Source organism: Pristis pectinata, chromosome 7, assembly GCF_009764475.1.
Source record: "Pristis pectinata isolate sPriPec2 chromosome 7, sPriPec2.1.pri, whole genome shotgun sequence".
Classification (NCBI taxonomy): domain Eukaryota; kingdom Metazoa; phylum Chordata; class Chondrichthyes; order Rhinopristiformes; family Pristidae; genus Pristis; species Pristis pectinata.
The window spans coordinates 102,771,727-102,790,300 of record NC_067411.1 but is presented as its reverse complement, the minus strand read 5'-3'; the positions used below and the strand labels follow the sequence as shown (position 1 = coordinate 102,790,300).

Here is an 18,574-nt window from a genome sequence, read left to right as displayed (position 1 = left end):
TCCTTATACTCCTCAAGTGCCTCATTTTGATCCTAACTGCCTACACCTGATATGTGCCACCTTCTTTTTCTTTACCAGGGCCTCAATATCCCTCCATAACCAAGGTTCCCTAAACCTGTTAGCATTGCCTTTTATTCTAACTGGAACATACAGATTCTGTACTCTCAATATTTCACTTTTGAAAGCCTCCCACTTACCAAGCATCTCTTTGCTGGAAAACAACCTGTCCCAATCCACACCTGCCAGATCCCTTCTGATGCCATCAGAATTGGCCTTACTCCAATTTAGAATCTCAGCCCAAGGACCAGTCCTATCCTTCTCCATAATTATCTTGAAACTAATGGAATTATGATCACTAGATCCAAAGTGTTCCCCCACACACTTCTGTCACCCACCCTGTATCATTCCCTAAAAGGAGATCCAGTATCACGCTCTTTCTAGTTGGGACCTCTACATATTGATTAGGAAACTTTCCTGAACACATTTGACAAACTCTGTCCCATCCAATCCCTTTACAGTACGGGAGTCCCAGTCAATATGTGGAAAGTTAAAATCACCGACTATCACAACCTTATTTTTCTTGCAGCTGCCAGCTATCACTACAAATTTATTCCTCTATATCCTGCTGACTATTGGGAGGTTTATAATATAATCCAATTAATGTGGTCATCCCTTTCTTATTCCTCAGTTCCACCCATATTGCCTCAGTAGACGAGCCCTCCAGTATGTCCTCTCTGAGCACCGCCGTAATGTCACCCCTCCCCCTTTAATACCTCCCCCTCTATCATGTCTAACACATCGGAACCCCGGAACATTGAGCTGCCAGTCCTGCCCCTCCTGCAACCAAGTCTCACTAACGGCTACAACATCATAATTCCATGTATGGATCCATGCTCTAAGTCCATCTGCCTTACTTACAATACTCCTCGTATTGAAATAGACACATCTCAGAACATTAGTGCCACCATGCTCGTCAACCTGTCGATTTCTGTCTCTGCTTGTAGGCTTTACATCTACTTTCCCCACAGCCCCTCCAATTGCTGCCCTGCCACTCTGGTTCCCACCCCCGTGCAACTCTAAACACCCCCTGCCCCCGAGCAGCACCAACAAACTTTCCCGCAAGGATATTGGTCCCCCTCCAGTTCAGGTGCAAACTGCCCCATTTGTACAGGTCCCAGATCTGCAGATTAGTTTTCTTTTTTGGTTATTCTCTTTATATTGTATCATTTTATTTAATTCAGATAACATAATCTGACCAACTTGAATATAGGTTGAGTGGCAATGTGCCTGGAAATGTTTGCCCTCATAATAGCCAATGGTTTGGCTTGTTGCAGAGGGTAACTTGCCAATGAACTGGAGCACTGGCAAGGAGGATGCAGAGAGATGATCACTTGGCCAGTACCATCCAGTCTGAAGAGGATCGTGATTGGACAAGGTCATACCTCTGTAGTTTAATGTGCCTTGCAGTTTTCAGAATATTAATCTGTTTTAATTGGGGAACAGCTATAGAAAAATAAACAATCTGCCCATTAGTCGTACCAAATAAAATATACAACAAAATAGGAATCTTAGCATAAAGAGACCTGTGATTTTGTTGCCAGTTATTTCCAATTTCTTCATCAATTAAAATCCCTAAATAAAGGAACAAGTAGAATGGAAGAAATCAGAAAGAGTGCAGAAAATATCACCTTTTTGTATCATAATTTTGTTACAAATTTGTGCTTGTCTGAATCCTCGGGGAAGTGAAGGATTTTTTAAAAAATACTGTTATCTAAAGATGTTTCTAATCGCGTAACTTGTTTAAAATGAGTTTGAAAGGTAGACCTCTGGTACAACACATTGGAATTGTTGGCCCATCCAGAGAACAGGAGAATATTCAAAGGAAGCATCTCTTTTGAAGGTTTGATGTCCTTGCCTCTTGGCTGTTGATGTTGGGAGCATTGCTGAGCCCCAAATCCAGACCCTTTTCTTTTAACATTATCAGTGACACCTACAGTATCTGTGGGTAACTTCACTGCTCCCGGAGCAGGGAGAATGAGTAAGCATTTTGTAAAGGTCAGTCATTTAAAATGTGCAGCATCATTTGGTTCTCTTACCTAATGGAATAAAGCACAGAATGTAATGATTGCCGGTGAACAGAGCGATATTAGATGAATGGGATGTGCAGAAGTGTATGGGTTACACAAACAATTGACAGATGTTTGCGCAATATAAGATATAACAAAACATTGCCCCATAATGCAGGCTGTGATGATTTGTTTCTGCTCAGTTCAATTCATCATTTTCGTGTGCCTTCCCTATGACCGATATATTAATGGCTTCTGACAGATCTTGTGCAATGCACAGTATAAGTAACAAAATCATTTGTTCTGCTATTGAAACTATTGCATTGATATGGTACTTAAAGCACACCCTGTGCTCATTGTGGGCATCTTCTGGAGAAGGCAATCAATTTATAACGTACACTTTTTGTTTGGGTGGGTGGCGTAAGGAGACCTTGGTAAATGGGTTCTTGGGTTATTTTGTTTGATTCCAGTGAGCCTGTTCTGCTGTTTAAGAGTTAATTCTTCTGGTGACAACAGGCTCCTGCCATCTTGTTATGCTTCACAGCCAATGAAATATTTTGAATAGAAGCTGTTGTTACAATGTAGAGAAATCTTAACAAGAGTCCCCAGAGAGCAATGAAGGTAACTGATCAGCTGACAGTTTTCTTTCCCACCACATGGGTTGAGGAACAAATACTGGCTAAAGCACTGTGTAACTTTAGTTAGATTTCCACTTTCCATTTTATGTCCACTGTAAAGAGTACCTTATCCAAAAACAGCACTTCCAACACTGCAGCATCCCTTTAGTACTGGACTGGACTGCCAGTCTGGATTATGTGTTGAAGTGTATGGACGGGGGCTTGGGACAGTGACCTTTTGCTCAGAGTGATATCACTGAGCCAGGGTCACACACAGGGCTTTAGTCCATTGCTCACTATTCTTTGTAGATTATTGATGGTAATGCTGTTTTTCTGAATTATTTTCCTACAGTGAGACAATCATGTTCCTTCATGAGATATTTTACCAAGGACTGAAAGCACGGATAGCAAACTGGCCCACCCTGGTGCTGGGTAAGAGTTGTTTAATGAGAACATCATAGAGTGTATACGTTGTCCAAAATGGTAAATGAGCTTTTGATGTCGCTAAGTGTTGCTAAGTTATAGCTGAGCACAAACCCAAGTTTATTGGTGAACTTGCATAAAGTAATTGAATTTATTGTGGCCATGTGAACAGTAAAAATTGTTTTACTACTGGGTATGAGGGATGGTAACATTGCAGTGACAAGTAACATCACTCTTTCAGGGTTGATTAACCCTTAAAAGTTAAACATTATTATTCCCTTTGGAGGGCAAAAGAATTCAAAATGCTGTTTGACAGGTTTAAAGGGCCATTGCCTGTCCTCATTCTGTATATTTTTCTATTAAGAAAGCAGGATTGTGGGGTAATTATACTGTCTATCAATGTGACAAATATTTTCATACATCATGACCAATCATATGATATGATTATTTCCTAAATACAAGGAAACCATAATTTATTAGACTATGAATTATCTGATCAGACTAATTGTAGGGATACTTATTACAGCATGGAGTAGATACTTATTTTACAGTCTGCATATTAATCAGCTCCTGGGCAGAGCATGGAAGTAAAATTGTCTGTGTGGATTGCATGTTGATCAGAGTTGGTTAGGATTTTCCTTCTCTTGCAATGAATGAAAAACTGCAGTGAATTTGCTGAGTGCTGTGTGATCCTACTTGATAGATTTCCCATTCTCTGCTCTTTCAGGTGATGCTTGATACAGAAGCATTAAAATGTATGTACAAATGTACCTACCGCTGTATTTATTAAATATCATTCTGTTGGATACAGCCTGCCCTCTGCCCAATCCATCATTCCTGTTTCTCTGGCTTCAACAAGAAATAGATGCTATTAGACAGAAAAGAAACAGGAAAACATTCTGTCAGCAGTATAACGGGCAAGTAGAGCTAACCTGGTCAGCAAGAGTGGTCCTATGGCAGAGGGAAGCTGCAAACTCTTCCTTGTCCAAATGCTCACGTCCAGATTTGAAAATAAATAATTTTCCTTTAAATTGCTGGGAGCCAATTTTACTGAGCAATGTTGGTTGCCAGTAATTGTCCATAGTTTGTGAGTTATGAGGAGTAATTTTCCAGCTCTGCACTGCCCAGGAACCTTCTCCACTGAGAATTTGTGCAAGAACATTGGGTCAGTCACAATTTTCTAACCATTAATATCAATCATGTAGTGGAACATGTCCTAGTTTCCAATGTACTTCTCCAAATGAGTGAAGCCATCTGGTAGTATCTCAACTTTGAAGAATTACCTTTTTGATAGACCAACAACTTATTTCAACTAATCCTCTATTGCTTTTGGAGGTGGAATTTCATAAAGGAAAGCCTACACCATTGAACAACTCATTACCCCATCTCCAACCCTAACTCACCTCCATTCTACTCGTTTCAGTCTTGATGTTGGCCTGTAGTGTGAGCTTTGACCATTCACTGGGTTTACTCATTTTGAAAAGGCACATTTTCCTGCAAGTGGTTAATTTTCAGGGAAGTTAGTTACCGCTGTTGGTGTAATTTCTTCCTGGCTATCTCTGAGGCATTATTGAAGAATAGATTTTTGATGTTTGTGCAATGTAAATGATAAAACAAAAACATGAAAGAATGTTCAAATATTTCATGACAATGTATTCATGTTTTCATGCTGTGCTTTATACACTTTAACAAGAGGTCAGATTTATGTGCAGTCTCACATTGGTGAGCCTGCATGTTATTGTTGGTTTTAGTTTGCCATTTCAAGCTCATTTTCAGAGTTCATAAAATTCTTCTGTTTAGTGGAAGCATAGTCACCAGCAGATAACTATAGAATCAGACCCTTTATTCCCCAGCTGATGGGTCCTGGAAATATGAAACCTTAGATGACATGATTCTAGATGGGTAGAAATTGGGCAGGGGTGAAGGAAACAGTTTGTGAGAAGAGTAGAGAGAATAAAATGGGTTAGTGTAGGATTAGTGCAAGTGGGTGTTTGATGGTTGACGAGGATTCAGTGGACTGAAGGGCCTATGTTACAGGCTGCATCACTCGATGATTCTGCGATGGTAGTTTATTGTTACAGAAGGAAGGTGAAAGGACTGGTTGACCAGAATAAACTTGATGGTGGATCTCAGGAAGGAGGCAAAAGTATGTTCTGAAGCTGTGAAGCTGGAGGCAAAGTCAAAGTCGAGTTTATTGTCATATACACAAGTCCATGTGTGCAGTGAAAACATGCAGCAGCATGAGATAAGCAGGATTCACAAGAAAAACATAAAAATTGTGTATAATTTATGTATTATTTACAAGAAAGGACACAATTAGAACAAAAAAACACAAAGTCCATTTTAGTGTGATCAAAGTCACAGTGTTGCTAAACTGTAGTGATTAGGGCTATGCCGGTTGGTTCAAGAACTGAATGGTTGAAGGGAAGTAAATGTTCTTGAACCTGGTGGTGTGGGACTTCAGGCTTCTGTACCTCCTGCCTGATGGTAGCTGTGAGAAGAGTGCACGGCCCGGATGGTGGGGATCTTTGATGATGGATGTTGCCTTCTTGAGGCAACACCTCCTATAGATACTCCTGATGGTGGGGAGGGATGTGCCCGTGATGTATTGGGCTCAGTCCACTACTCTCTGCAGCTTCTTACATTCCCATACAGTGGGCAAATGTCTGCAGAGCAGGTGAGGTGCAGTCTGAGAAATGATGGCTTGTATTTGAAATTAAGTTCAGGATCCTTGCGGAAATAGGAAGGGTCACTGGGAGTCAGCAATTGACCTTTGTAAGTTAGGAGTCCTTACCATAGAATCTCGGCAGATTTGATGGTGATCCCAGGATCAGAACTGAGTTTTTTTTATTTACTAATTTTTCAGATGTGAGCGTGGCTGGCAAGGTCAGCGGTTATTGAATGTCCCTGATTGCTCATGAGAATGTAGTGAATAGGGACTAGCATGATGTTTTGGGGTAGGAAGTTCCAGGATTTGGATCCATCACGAATGAATGAGCAGTGATAACTGTCCTTTTCAGTGGGAGAGCATGAAGATGCTGGTGTTCCCAGGCACCTCGCTACCTTTAACCTTCTTGGTCGTGGAGGTTGTGGGCTTGTGAAGTACCGTTGGAGTAGCCAGAGTGAGTCAATGCATTTTGTCGATGGCATGCACTGCAAGGTGGAGGCAGTGAATACTTAGGTTGGTGACTGAGGTGCCAAACAAATGGTGTCAGGCTCCTTGAGCATTGTTGGAACAGCACTCATCCAGGCAAAGAGAAAAGAATCCATTTTGACTTGTAAATAGCAGAAAGGCTTTGGATGTCAGATGATGAGTCACTTGCCACATTGTGCATTGACTCCGGTCTGCTCTTGTAACCAATGTGTTTAAGTGGTTGGTCTAATTGAGTTTTTGGACAACAGAGGCCCCCTGAATGTTGATAGTGAGTGACTTTTTGATGGTGAGGCTAATGAATATCTGCATAGGTAGTTGACTCTCCTTTGCAGGAGACAGTCATTGTCTAGACCCTGCCTGGCATGAATTTTATTTGCTATTTATCAGCGTTTGCCTAAATGCCGTCCAAGTCTTGTAGCAGACAGGCTGGTACAGGTGGAGATGATTGGGCCTTCTGCCTGAGGAACTCCTGCAGTGACATCCTGGGCCTGATTAGCCTTCAACAACCACAGTCACCTTCCTTTGTGCAGAATAAGATTTCAACAGTTGGAGTGTGTTCCCTTGATACCCATGGCCTTCAGTTTTACCAGAGCTGCTCGATGCCACAGTTGGTTAAATGCTGCCTTGATGTTAAGAACTCTCACCACCACTGTGGAATTCAACTATTTAATCAATGTTTGGACCAAGGTTATGGTGAGTTTAGGAGACAAACAGCCCTGACCAGGTACAATCTGTGCATCAGTGGGCAGGTTTAAAGGAAACAAGACTTCATTGAATGAGGAAAAGAAAGAAGCTAAATGGTCTATAATTCAATGTTAAGAGGTCAGAGACTGGACCAGATTCAGAGCCCTGGTCTCAGACAGTGAACCTGGTTCCAGTAGAGGTCACTTTTGCAGATGTATCAGCACTAAGATGTTGGAGTGAATGAGACTTCACAGCCCTCTTTGATAAAAATTTGTTGCAGTTTCTCTGGCATTGTTACTCCCAACATTAATTGCAAAGCCATCGGAACTAAATTACATTTGCAAGAGGCAAGAAGTCCCCTGAAGTAGAGGCAATAAAAGCCCTTTACCACCCCATGTATTCCCTCATGCCTTTTATTCTGTACATCAAGAGGGTGGTGGGATCTGGAGTTCGCTGCCTGCACAACTTTCTTTGATTCTAACTAATGATATTTGCACTTTGTTTCTGAGTCAAATTGAATGCCCAGACAATGCAAGCTATCAATGTCAAGTGGATGTAGTTGAAGCCAACAAGTCGTGTGCTCTCCACGTATGAAAAGACTGCACTGAAGCCTGAGGGAGATGCTCTTTGAAGGTGAAGAACTCAAGGAATTGAAAGAGTTGGGATGAATAGACTGGAAAGATGTCTCCACCTCAACTTGGAAGTAGCACGGATAAAGTTCACAAGGAGTGGATCATGGAGATTGCTTGAATGCTCTCTTCAGTTGTGCAAATCACAGATGAATATGCAAATGTCTTTTACAGAACAGCAAAATTAGAAGGCTAAAACCACCAAAGGTTAGATTTTCACTGCTTCAGTGCTCTTAAACAGAAATTTTAAACCAAGTTGGAGAGACTCGGGCAGAGGAAGTGACTCCTGTATGCACCACTATGCTTTGAGTGTCTAGCTTCATGTGCTTTGAGGATTTGCCTAGACACATGAGACTTTTACTGAGCTCTGAAGAGGAATCACTGCCCTAAGAGGATGATAGATGTCTTGCCAGACTTGAGTAGAACAAAACCTGTCAGTGTCCTGGATGCAAAGAATGGCTTCTAGCTTGTAGGCTTTGGTGAGGAGAGTTAATATTTAACCTACTCATAGAGTAATACAGCACGGAAACAGGCCCTTCAGCCCAACTCATCTATGCTGACCAAGATGCCCATCTAAGCTAGTCCCATTTGCCCACATTTGGCCAATATCCCTCTAAACCTTTCCTTTCCATGGACCTGCTCAAGTACCTATTAACTGTCGTTAATGTTGTTATTGTACCTGCCTCAACCACTTCCTCTGGCATTAGATACCATTGGAGAAGAAAGCCATTTTGAATCAACATAGTGCCAGAAGAGTTTTGATGAAGACTGGAGCCAAGGCCGAGAGCCCTGATGAGCAGATATAGGAGATAGGCAGGTGTTGCAGGTGTACAACGCCTACTAGGGTTTGTCAACCATCCGAACAAGTTCCTGGTCCATCTAAGTGACGAGCAAGATGTGATATGAATCAAGGAGACAATCACAGCGGAACCTGCACTTTCACGACTAAAGAGTCAACTTTACAGGCAGATGGCTGAGGAGAGGAGCAGTGATTTTCTAAGAAAGTCGGCCAATAACATCGACAAATAGCACTCTGGCAGATGGAGAGTTGCAATACACGCACATTGAGATGGAGCAGCTTGCTGCAGTTTTTGGACTTGAGGTGTTTTACCAATGCAAAGAACATGGATCATGGAACGTGGAATGTGAAACATGGATCATAGATCAGTAAAGTACAGGAACAGGCCCTGTATCCAACAATGCCGGTGTTGACCGTGATGCCAACCTAAACTACTCCCATCTGCCCGCATATATCCATATCCCTCCGTCCCCGGCCTGTTCATGTGTCTGTTTAAATGCCTCTTAAACGTTGCTGATGTATCTGCTTCCACCACCTCCCCCGGCAGCCCGTTCCAGGCACCCACCACTCAGTGTGAAAAGAAATTTGCCCCACACATCTCCTTTAAACTTCCCCCCTCTCACCATAAACCTATGCCCTGTAGTATTTGATATTTCCACCCTGGGAATAAGACTATCTAGCCTATCTATGCTTCTCATAATTTTTTATACTTCCATCAGCTCACCCTCAGCCTCCAACACTCCAGAGAAATCAATCTAAGTTTGTCCAACCTCTCCTTAGCTAATACACTCAATTCATCCTGGTGCACCCTCTCCAAAACCTCCACATCCTTCCGATAGTGTTGACCAGAACTACACACACTATTCCAAATGTTGGCCTAACCAGAGTTTTACGCAGCTGCAATGTGACTTCCCAACTTTTGTACATCTATGTTCTGACCGATGAAGGCAACTATGCGGACCCTTTCTTTACCTCCCAAGATCCCTCTGTACATCAATGGTCCTAAGGGAGTGACAAACAATGTGCTGGAGGAACTCAGCAGGCCGAGCAGCATCTGTGGGGGGAGGAATTCCTACGGCTCCTGCCATTTACTGTACACATGCTTCTTGCATTTGACCTCCCAAAGTGCATCATCTCCCTCTGGAGTAAACTCCATCTGTCATTTCTCTGCCCAAATTTCCAACTGATCTATGTCCTGCTGCATCCTTTGACAATCTTCCTCACTATCTACAATTCCACCAATTTTTGTATCATCTGCAAACTCACTAATTAGACCACCTACGTTTTCATCCAAATCATTAATATCTGTTACAAACAACAGAGGTCCCAGCACTGTGGAACGCCAGTGGACACAGACCTCTGGTCCACCACTACCTCTCGTCTTCTATGTCCAAACCAATTTTGGATTCAATTTTACTAACTCACCGTGGATCTGATGTGACTTAATCTTCCGGATGCTTTACTAAAGTCCATATAGACAACGTCCACTGCCCTACACTCTCACTAAACATCTCCGTCGATCAAATTTGTGATACTTGACCTCCCCTGCACAAAACCATGCTGAGTATCCCTAAGAAGTCCGTGCTTTTTCAAATGCAAGTAAATCCTGTCCCTAAGAATCTCCAGTAATTTCCCTAACACTATTGTAAGGCTCCCTGGTCTATAATTTCCTGGTTTCCCCTGTTCCCTTCTTAAAACAAAGGAACAATGTTGACTATTTTCCAGTCTTCTGGCATCTCGCCTGTGGCTAAAAAGGATCCAGATGGAACTTATAGCTGGACTGTACATCTGCACAACAATCACAAGATCATTGCTGTTAAGTCCCTCCACAGTGCAACAAAATGTAGCTGACAGGTTTAGCCAAACCTTTTTCAAGGATACAAGTTGTTGAGCATACTGAGTTTGAGACCGCTAACAAGGTAAGATGTATTCTATCCCCTTGGTGATTGATGCAGAAAACAAGGAGGTTACCAGAAGGTGATGGAGTGCCTGAAGTGAGTGATTCAGACAGGATAGAAGGAGACACAGCATGAGGCTGAAGCTGCTCCCAGAGCTTTCTCCCATGTGAGAGGAGCTGGAACTAACATGACATGATCTTCGGAGGTGACAGGATAATTATTCCTAAGCTGCAAAGGAAAAATTTAGTTAAACAAGTTCACGTCTCATATCTGGGAGTGAATGGTTGCCTCCATAGATCAAAAGAAAGTGCCTACTGGCCAGGAATGAATAGAGAGTCAGAGACTCCATGCAGAAGTGAGGGGTCTGCAGGTCTGTAGAAAGGAACCTTCCAAGTCACTTCCACCAGGTCCCAGGCAGGCCTGGGTTAAAAAGAACTGCTTCACACAGGTGAAGAGAAGTATCTGATGACAGTGGATTATTTTTGGGAGGTAGGCTTCTTAATGACACCTATCCGTTGAATGTCAATTATAAACTCAAAGGCCAGTCTTTCAAATATGATGTCCCTGATAATGGGCCACAGTTCACAGTGGACATCTTTGCAAAGGACTGGCAGTTTGATGACCAGATGACAGTTTTGGTCACCCTGTTATGGGAAAACATCATTAAGCTGGAAAGAGTGCAAAGATTTACGAGAATGTTGCCAAGGCCTGAGTTATAGGGAGAGGTTGGGCAGGCTAGGACTTCATTCCTCGGAGCGTAGGAGACTGAGGGGTGACCTTATTGAGAAATATAAAGTCATGAGGAGCACAGAGAAGGTGAATGCACGGTATTTTTCCCAGGGAAAGGGATTCAAAAATTAGAGGCCAGAGGTTTAAGATGAGAGGGGAAACATCTAAAAGGGACCTGAGGGGCAACTTCTTCACCCAGAGGGTGGTCAGTATATGGAACGAGCTGCCAGAGGAAGTGGTTGAGGCAGGTACAATAACAACATCTAAAAGACATTTGCACAGGTTCATGGATAGGAGGGGTTTAGAGGGATATGGGCCAAACACGGGCAAATGGGACTAATTAGATGGGCATCTTGATTAGCATGGACCAGTTGGGCTGAAGGGCCTGTTTCCGTGCTGTATGACTTTATGACTCTATGTCATAGTTTCATTTTGAACAGAGTAATGGAAAGGCAGAGGGTGCTGTGAAGGTGGCAAGGAGCTGATGACAAAGGCTAAGTTACAACAGACCCTAACCTGACCCTCCTAGCCTTCAGCAATGTATGGTGAACGGTACTGTGCAGAGACTTGTGACTACAGGCACTTGAACTCAATGTGCAACAACAGAAAGGCTGCTGGAACCAGCGGTGCAATAGAATTGTAGAAAGACAACGGAGGTTGTCCAAAGGAGACAGATAGACAACTACAACTGGGCTGGAAAAGTTGTTGTTGGTGATGATGAAGGCCATGTCAAACCAACTTCAAATGTGGTTGATCCGACACCCAGCTAGCACAAGGTCATGGCAGAAGAGGCAGTCCCAAATCGGAGGAAGACGAGCCGTGTTAAGATCACCATAAAGGCTTGCTTTAAGGAAATGGATATGGAGATACATGAGGACACACCACTAACCACTAATTCAGAGTAACAACATCACAGCTTGAAAAAAAATGATTTATTATTGTCACATGAACTGAGGTTTTGGATGCCGTCCATACAGATCATTTCATTACACAGTGCATTGAGGTAGTACAGGGTAAAACAATAACAGAATGCAGAATAAAGTGTTACAGTTACAGAGAAATCACAGTGCAGGCAGACAATTAGGTGCAAGGCCATGACGAGGTAGACTGTGAGGTCAAGAGTCCATCTTATCACACTAGGGAACCAGTCAATAGTCTTATAACAGCGGGATAGAAGCTGCCCTTGAGCCTGGTGGCACGTGCTTTCAGGCTTTTGCATCTTCTGCCTTATGGGAGAGAGGAGAAGAGGGAATGTCCAGGGTGTGTGGGGTCTTTGATTATGCTGGCTGTTTTACCGAGGCAGCAAGAATTGTAGATAGAATCCATGGAGGGGAGGCTGGTTTCTGTGCTGTGCTGAGCTGTGTCCACAACTTTCTGCGGTTTCTTGTGGTCTCAGGCAGAGCAGTTGCCATACCAAAACATGATGCATCCAGATAGATGCTTTAGGTGGTGTCATCTGTAAACTTGCAGCAGAATCTGTCCACGCAGTCGTGAATATATAGGGAGTAGAGTAGGGGGCTGAGGAAGCAGCCTTGTGGGGCACCAGTGTTGAGGATAACCGTGCTGGAGGTGTTGCTGCCTATCCTCACTGATTGCAGTCTGTTGGTCAGGAAGTCAAGGATCCAGTTGCAGAGGGAGGTGTTGAGTCCCAGGTCTCGGAGTTTGGTGATGAGTTTGCTTGGAATTATAGCATTGAAGGTGGAGCTGTAGTCAATAAACAATAGTCTAACGTAAGTGTCTTTACTGTCCAGACGCTCCAGAGCTGAGTGCAGGGCCAGCGAGATGGTATCCGCTGTAGACCTGTTTCGGCAGTAGGCAAATTGCAGTGGGTTGACCTTGTCTGGGAGTCTGGGGTCCCAGACAACAGGCTCCAGAAGCTCAGAAACATTTAGGACCAAATCTGGAAGGACGATCTGCCTTTTGTTTTTTCATTAGTGAGTGAAGGATGAAGCATATCTGTCAAATGATATTGATTGAAACCAATCAGAACATGTGAATATCTGCTCTCCATTGTTACAACATTGTTCATTGTAGGAACTTTCAGAGTCTGTCTGTCACTGTGGGAAAAGCAACTTTTTTTGTGTCTGGCTTTGTTGTTGGTTTGAACTGCTGACCGTTTCCCAGGAGAAAGATGCCTTCTGCAACAGTAAGCATTAAACTGTGGGATGTGGCAGTAATGGGCAGTCACAGCCCGGAGTGGTTCTGAGACTAGGAAGCTGAAAGTAACCTGGCCCTAACTTGCCTGGGCAAAGGCAGTCAAGGCTGGCATGTGAATTTGTGTTTGAGGTCACAGGAGGACACAGATCTCAGTGGGAATGCAGTTTGATTGTTCATCCTTTCAGGGTAACATGGGAAGTAAAAGCCCAAAAGTTCTGTGAGCAAATAGGAACAGTTATTTTTCTGGCCAGGGAGACTAAAAATCTCTGCAGACAAATGTTCTATGTTGCACTACTGTTGATGCTCTCTGGGAAGCAGTACACAGGACAATGAAAAACGGCCACAATATGAGGAGATGGATTTCCAAATGGGCACCGAGGCAGCTGGAACTCCGTGTATGGAGACACAGGAGACTGGAGATGCTGGAATCTGGAGCAACAAACGAGCTGCTGGAGGAACTCGGATGGGTCAGGGAGTATCTGTGGAGGGAAATGGACAGTCAATGTTTTGGGCTGAGACCCTTCACCTGAACTGTGGGTACCATTGCTCTGCTCCACGTTTAGCCTTCCTCTTTTCTCAGCAACTCAGCGCTGTCTCAGTTTGGGTGGTGTGAATGAATTGCTAGCCTAGCCTGTGGCAGGAAGGTTGGGCTTGGAAATTAATTCCATTCCAAGGATAACAAAAGCAGACTGACATTCAATACCTGAAATCTTATATGTAGAAAAGCTGAAAAAAGGCCTGCAGGTGGAATCCAGGTGATTAAGTCACTTTATTTAGGGTCACAAGGGGTTGGGTTGGCACCAGGTTTTAACCCATTTTCCCCTTATTCAGTACAAAATGACACGTTTGTCTCGAAATTGGAATTCACTCTTTTATTGTGTGCTCATTGAAAGCTGCATTTAGCAGTTGTACCTGATCGGGTCACTCACAAAAAGCAAAGTTAAACAAATATGAGGATGATTTTCAGCCAAAGATATTTGGTCAAACTTTAGATGATGATAGGTGATATCTTTATTAGTCACATGTACATCGAAACACACAGTGAAATACATCTTTTGCGTAGAGTGTTCTGGGGGCAGCCCGCAAGTGTCGCCATGCTTCCGGCGCCAACATAGCACGCCCACAACTTCCTAACCCGTATGTCTTTGGAATGTGGGAGGAAACCGGAGCACCCGGAGGAAACCCACGCAGACATGGGGAGAACGTACAGACTCCTTACAGACAGCAGCGGAATTGAACCTGAGTCGCTGGCGCTGTAATAGCATTACACCAACCGCTACACTAATTCCCAGCAGCACCTGCCTACAGAGAAGTGCAGCTGCTCATCAGTGCTGCTGTGAAGCACAGAAAGCAAGTTGGAGACCCAGATCTTCTTTGCATGACAGTGGCAGAACAGCTACAGAAAAGGCTGTCACAGGGGCGATGGATGAAAGGGGGGGATATGCATTTGGCCTGCCTGCCCCCTCCATCTCCCGCCGCATGACCATCCACACAGCTCGAATCCTGTGTCACAGATGTCCCCCAGCCATTGTGAGGCACCTTGGGAATGACTGCACACATCTCCACTCTGAATTATGTAGAAATGCTGCAACGTGTAATGGGACACCAAGCACTGTTGTTTGAATGATGCTGAGCAGTAAGAGCTGAGGCTGACAAATTCTAGCAAGCAATACATTGATGGAACACTGGAGACTCTTAAATTCACATCTCTTTGCTGATCTGCTGCAAGGTTGCCTGCTTGTTTTTGTTTGCAAGTGATAAGCACAGGTCCCAGCCTCTCTTTGTTGTTCAGTGTGGAAACGACTGCTATGCACCAGATAATGTCATTAGTTGGGAGTCTGATATTGGCAAAGCTCAAGGAGAATCAGGCCCAATAACATGCTGGTCATATATCGATCTGGAAGTGATCACCATTATGTTCTAAAATGCAGAGCGGCTTTAACGCACGAGTTGTACAAATGGGTCCAACTTCTAGACAATACCTACCAAAGAAGTGTTAACTTTGTAGATGGTTAAGAGTTAATATTATGCTTTTTACCTTGCACCCATTCACAGCATTCCTTTAGGAAGTACTTATGACATCTTGGTTCCTGTATAAAAGTAGTGTTATTAATTAAACTGCCAATCCATTTTTTGACATAAAAACTGATAGTTAAGTATTCTGTTTGGCATTTGAAAACAGAAGTTTATTAAATCACTTCCCTTTGAGATATTTCAGCTAGACTATAAATCTTCAAGGTGTAAGAATTCTGCAGTTGAAACAGAGACGGGAGATATTGTGCAGATCATGCTGTTTCCATGGGCACCAAATTACTTTGTTCCTGCAGTCACTATTGAAAGAGTGTGAAGCAGCCGCTATGATTAATTTTAATGGTTTTGTTTCCTTTTCCAGCTGACTTGTTTGACATATTGTTACCGATGCTGAATATTTACCAGGAGTTTGTCAGGAACCACCAGTACAGTCTGCAAGTATTAGCGAACTGTAAGCAAAACAGGGATTTTGACAAGCTGTTGAAACAGTACGAATCAAACCCAGCATGTGAAGGCCGGATGTTGGAGACCTTCCTTACATATCCCATGTTTCAGGTAAAGGTTCCACATTCAGTGTAACATAGCAGTTAATCAGGTGCAATTATGCCAGGTGTATACCTGCAGGTGTGCTTATGCCAGGTGTATACCTGCAGGTGTGCTTATGCCAGGTGTATACCTGCAGGTATTGGAGACTCCACAGAGCTCAGCAGTTGAGTCTGAACAGTCTGATTTGACTGACAATGACATACAAGTCTTTGACATTCAGGTTTCTACCTCACTACTGATGGTAATGCCTCATTAGAATGTCACTTTTCTGAAGTAAATCAAGGTTGAAGAAATCTTGCTTTTGGGTAAGTTAATGTGTCCAAGTTCCTAGTCTTGTGACATCATCTTCAGAATTATTATGTATGAAGGTTAGTTTATGAGAACTTAAAGTATTGGTATTAAAGTACTTCCTTTGCTCTTTTACAAATGGCACAGCCCTTTTACCACATGAGTTGGTATGTCTGATAAATCACAGAAAAAAATCTTCAATAAAAATGTCAAACATTTTAAAGCAAATCCTTGCATGTAGTAACGGACAATTCCCCCTTTGCAACTAAGTCGTAATCTGGTTAGGTTTGGATCTCCTGACCTTTTGAACATACATCTAGTTTTCACCCAAAAGAGGGAGATGTTTTATTTTATGATCAACAGTTTTCACAAGGAACTGTAAAAGCATCAGAGTGTCTGCCCAGCTTTGTATTTAACCTTACTCTAAACCAACTATAAAAACAAAGTGGCTCATATCACTGATTATCAAATGAGCTGTGTTTTCAGTGAACAAAACTCCAAAGGTTTTGGCACAAAACTTCTTGTAAACAGTCAACTTGCTGTGCTACTCACTGGACGTGCCCTTGCCTGTTTAATCCTCATCATATTGTGTGTGAAAACTTGCTGTAAGTGTGAGAACAACAAACAAACTGCTGCAGGAACTCAGTGGGTTGAGCAGCATCTGTGGGAGGAAAGGAATTGTTGACATTTGGACTTGAACCCCTGCATCAGTCTGCCCACAGGTGCTGCTCAACCCACTGAGTTCCTGCAGCAGTTTGTTTGTTGCTCCAGATTCCAGTGTCTGCCGTCTCCTGTGTCTCCTCTGCTATAAGTATGAAATAGCAATGGTGCAACCCTTTACAAGACATCAAGGATCCAAGTTAACAGGAAAAGCTATTATACATCCCCTCTATTATTCAGATTTGCAGCATAAGATCTATAAAATGGTGTTACTTCGACTGGGTGAATTCAATGCCAACTGAATTGTAGAAGGATGAATAAAAGAAAGGAAAGAAAAATCAGGTTAAACTTAGAGCAAATCAATAGAAAAAGTTAAAAGAAATTTGAAGAAATATCCGATTATTAAACCTGAAAGAATGACAAGCCACATGTAATAGTTACTGTTAGCTGCAAGAAAGATTGACATAGTAATTAATGCGTATTATGACGTTAAAAGTATGCTTAAAATCAGAATAATTTGACATAACTTATTGTGGTGAGGCTACTTCAAACCACAACACATAGAACCTAGAACACTACAGCACAGTACAGGCCCTTCGGCCCACAATGTTGTGCCGACATTTTATCCTGCTCTAAGATCTATCTAACCCTTCCCTCCCACATAGCCCCCCCCCCATTTCTCTATCATTCATGTGGCTATCTAAGAGTCTCTTAAATGTCCCTAATGTATCTGCCCCCACAACCTCTGCTGGCAGTGCGTTCCACACACCCACCACTCTCTGTGTAAAAAAACTTACCACTGACATCCCCCTTATACCTTCCTCCAATCACCTTAAAATTATGTCCCCTTGTGTTAGCCATCGTCGCCCTGGGAAAAAGTCTCTGACTATCCACTCGATCTATGCCCATTTTCATCTTGTACACCTCTATCAAGTCACCTCTCATCCTCCTTCTCTCCAAAGAGAAAAGCCCCAGCTCACTCAACCTGTCCTCATAAGACATGCTCTCCAATCCAGGCAACATCCTGGTAAATCTCCTCTACACCCTCTCTAAAGTTTCCACATCCTTCCTATAATGAGGCGACCAGAACTAAACATAATTTTAGAATAATGTGTTTTTTCCTTACCAATTTTATGCCTTTATCGTTCCAGATCCCACGATATATAATAACATTACATGAGCTGCTTGCTCACACACCACACGAGCACGTGGAAAGAAAAAGCCTAGAATTTGCAAAATCAAAATTGGAAAATCTTTCGAGGTAAGTTGGTAATTATATGGTTTAAAAACTGCGCTTTTGAGATACACAGCATCCCTTTCTGCAGAGTAAGTCCTTCACTGAAAGAACCCAGCTACTTCGATATACGAGTCTTGGGGATGGGACTGGTGCCCAACAAGCAACCCTGTTCACACCGCGGACTGCTGCTGGGGACATTGCACAGATGGGTCTTTTCAATGCAGAGCTGCATGAGATATCCCCATCGTGTTCTCCGGTGAAAATCAGCAGCCTTTCACCGGCCAAGCTGAGGCCCCTGGGGTGGAGCAGTGTAGGGGGCACCAGGGCAAAGACACGCAACAAATGGGCAAAGAGCAAAATCACCTTGATCATTTGTTCTGTGTTGTATGGAATGCAGCACGATTTCATTTATAAGTTTAAGTTACAATACTTACTTTGGGGTGACTTTCGTTTTTACATAATGGTGAAGAGAATCTGTGATGGTCAGTGACAGAGGGAAGGCAAGGTTTGAGGCTGGGGGGTTATGTTGTAGTCACTGGCAATGCTCTTGGAGAGTTTTCCATGGGAATCCCAAACCCAAAGGAGCTTTCTATGTTACCTCCTTCTCTATTTCTGTTGTTCTTCTTTGGCTGCTCCATGTATTGCTTCTACCAAGT

The 18,574-nt window shown here is 43.0% G+C and overlaps 1 protein-coding gene across 1 annotated transcript in view; it reads left to right on the top strand.

Moving 5' to 3' along the window:
* rasgrf2b (Ras protein-specific guanine nucleotide-releasing factor 2b) overlaps nucleotides 1-18,574 on the top strand; it is a 155,423-nt gene that overhangs the window by 70,044 nt on the left and 66,805 nt on the right. Inside the window, exons 6-8 of the mRNA XM_052020666.1 lie at nucleotides 3,036-3,115; nucleotides 15,549-15,742; nucleotides 17,833-17,942. Coding sequence (XP_051876626.1) covers nucleotides 3,036-3,115; nucleotides 15,549-15,742; nucleotides 17,833-17,942 — 384 coding nt within the window. The remainder of the gene's footprint in view (nucleotides 1-3,035; nucleotides 3,116-15,548; nucleotides 15,743-17,832; nucleotides 17,943-18,574) is intronic.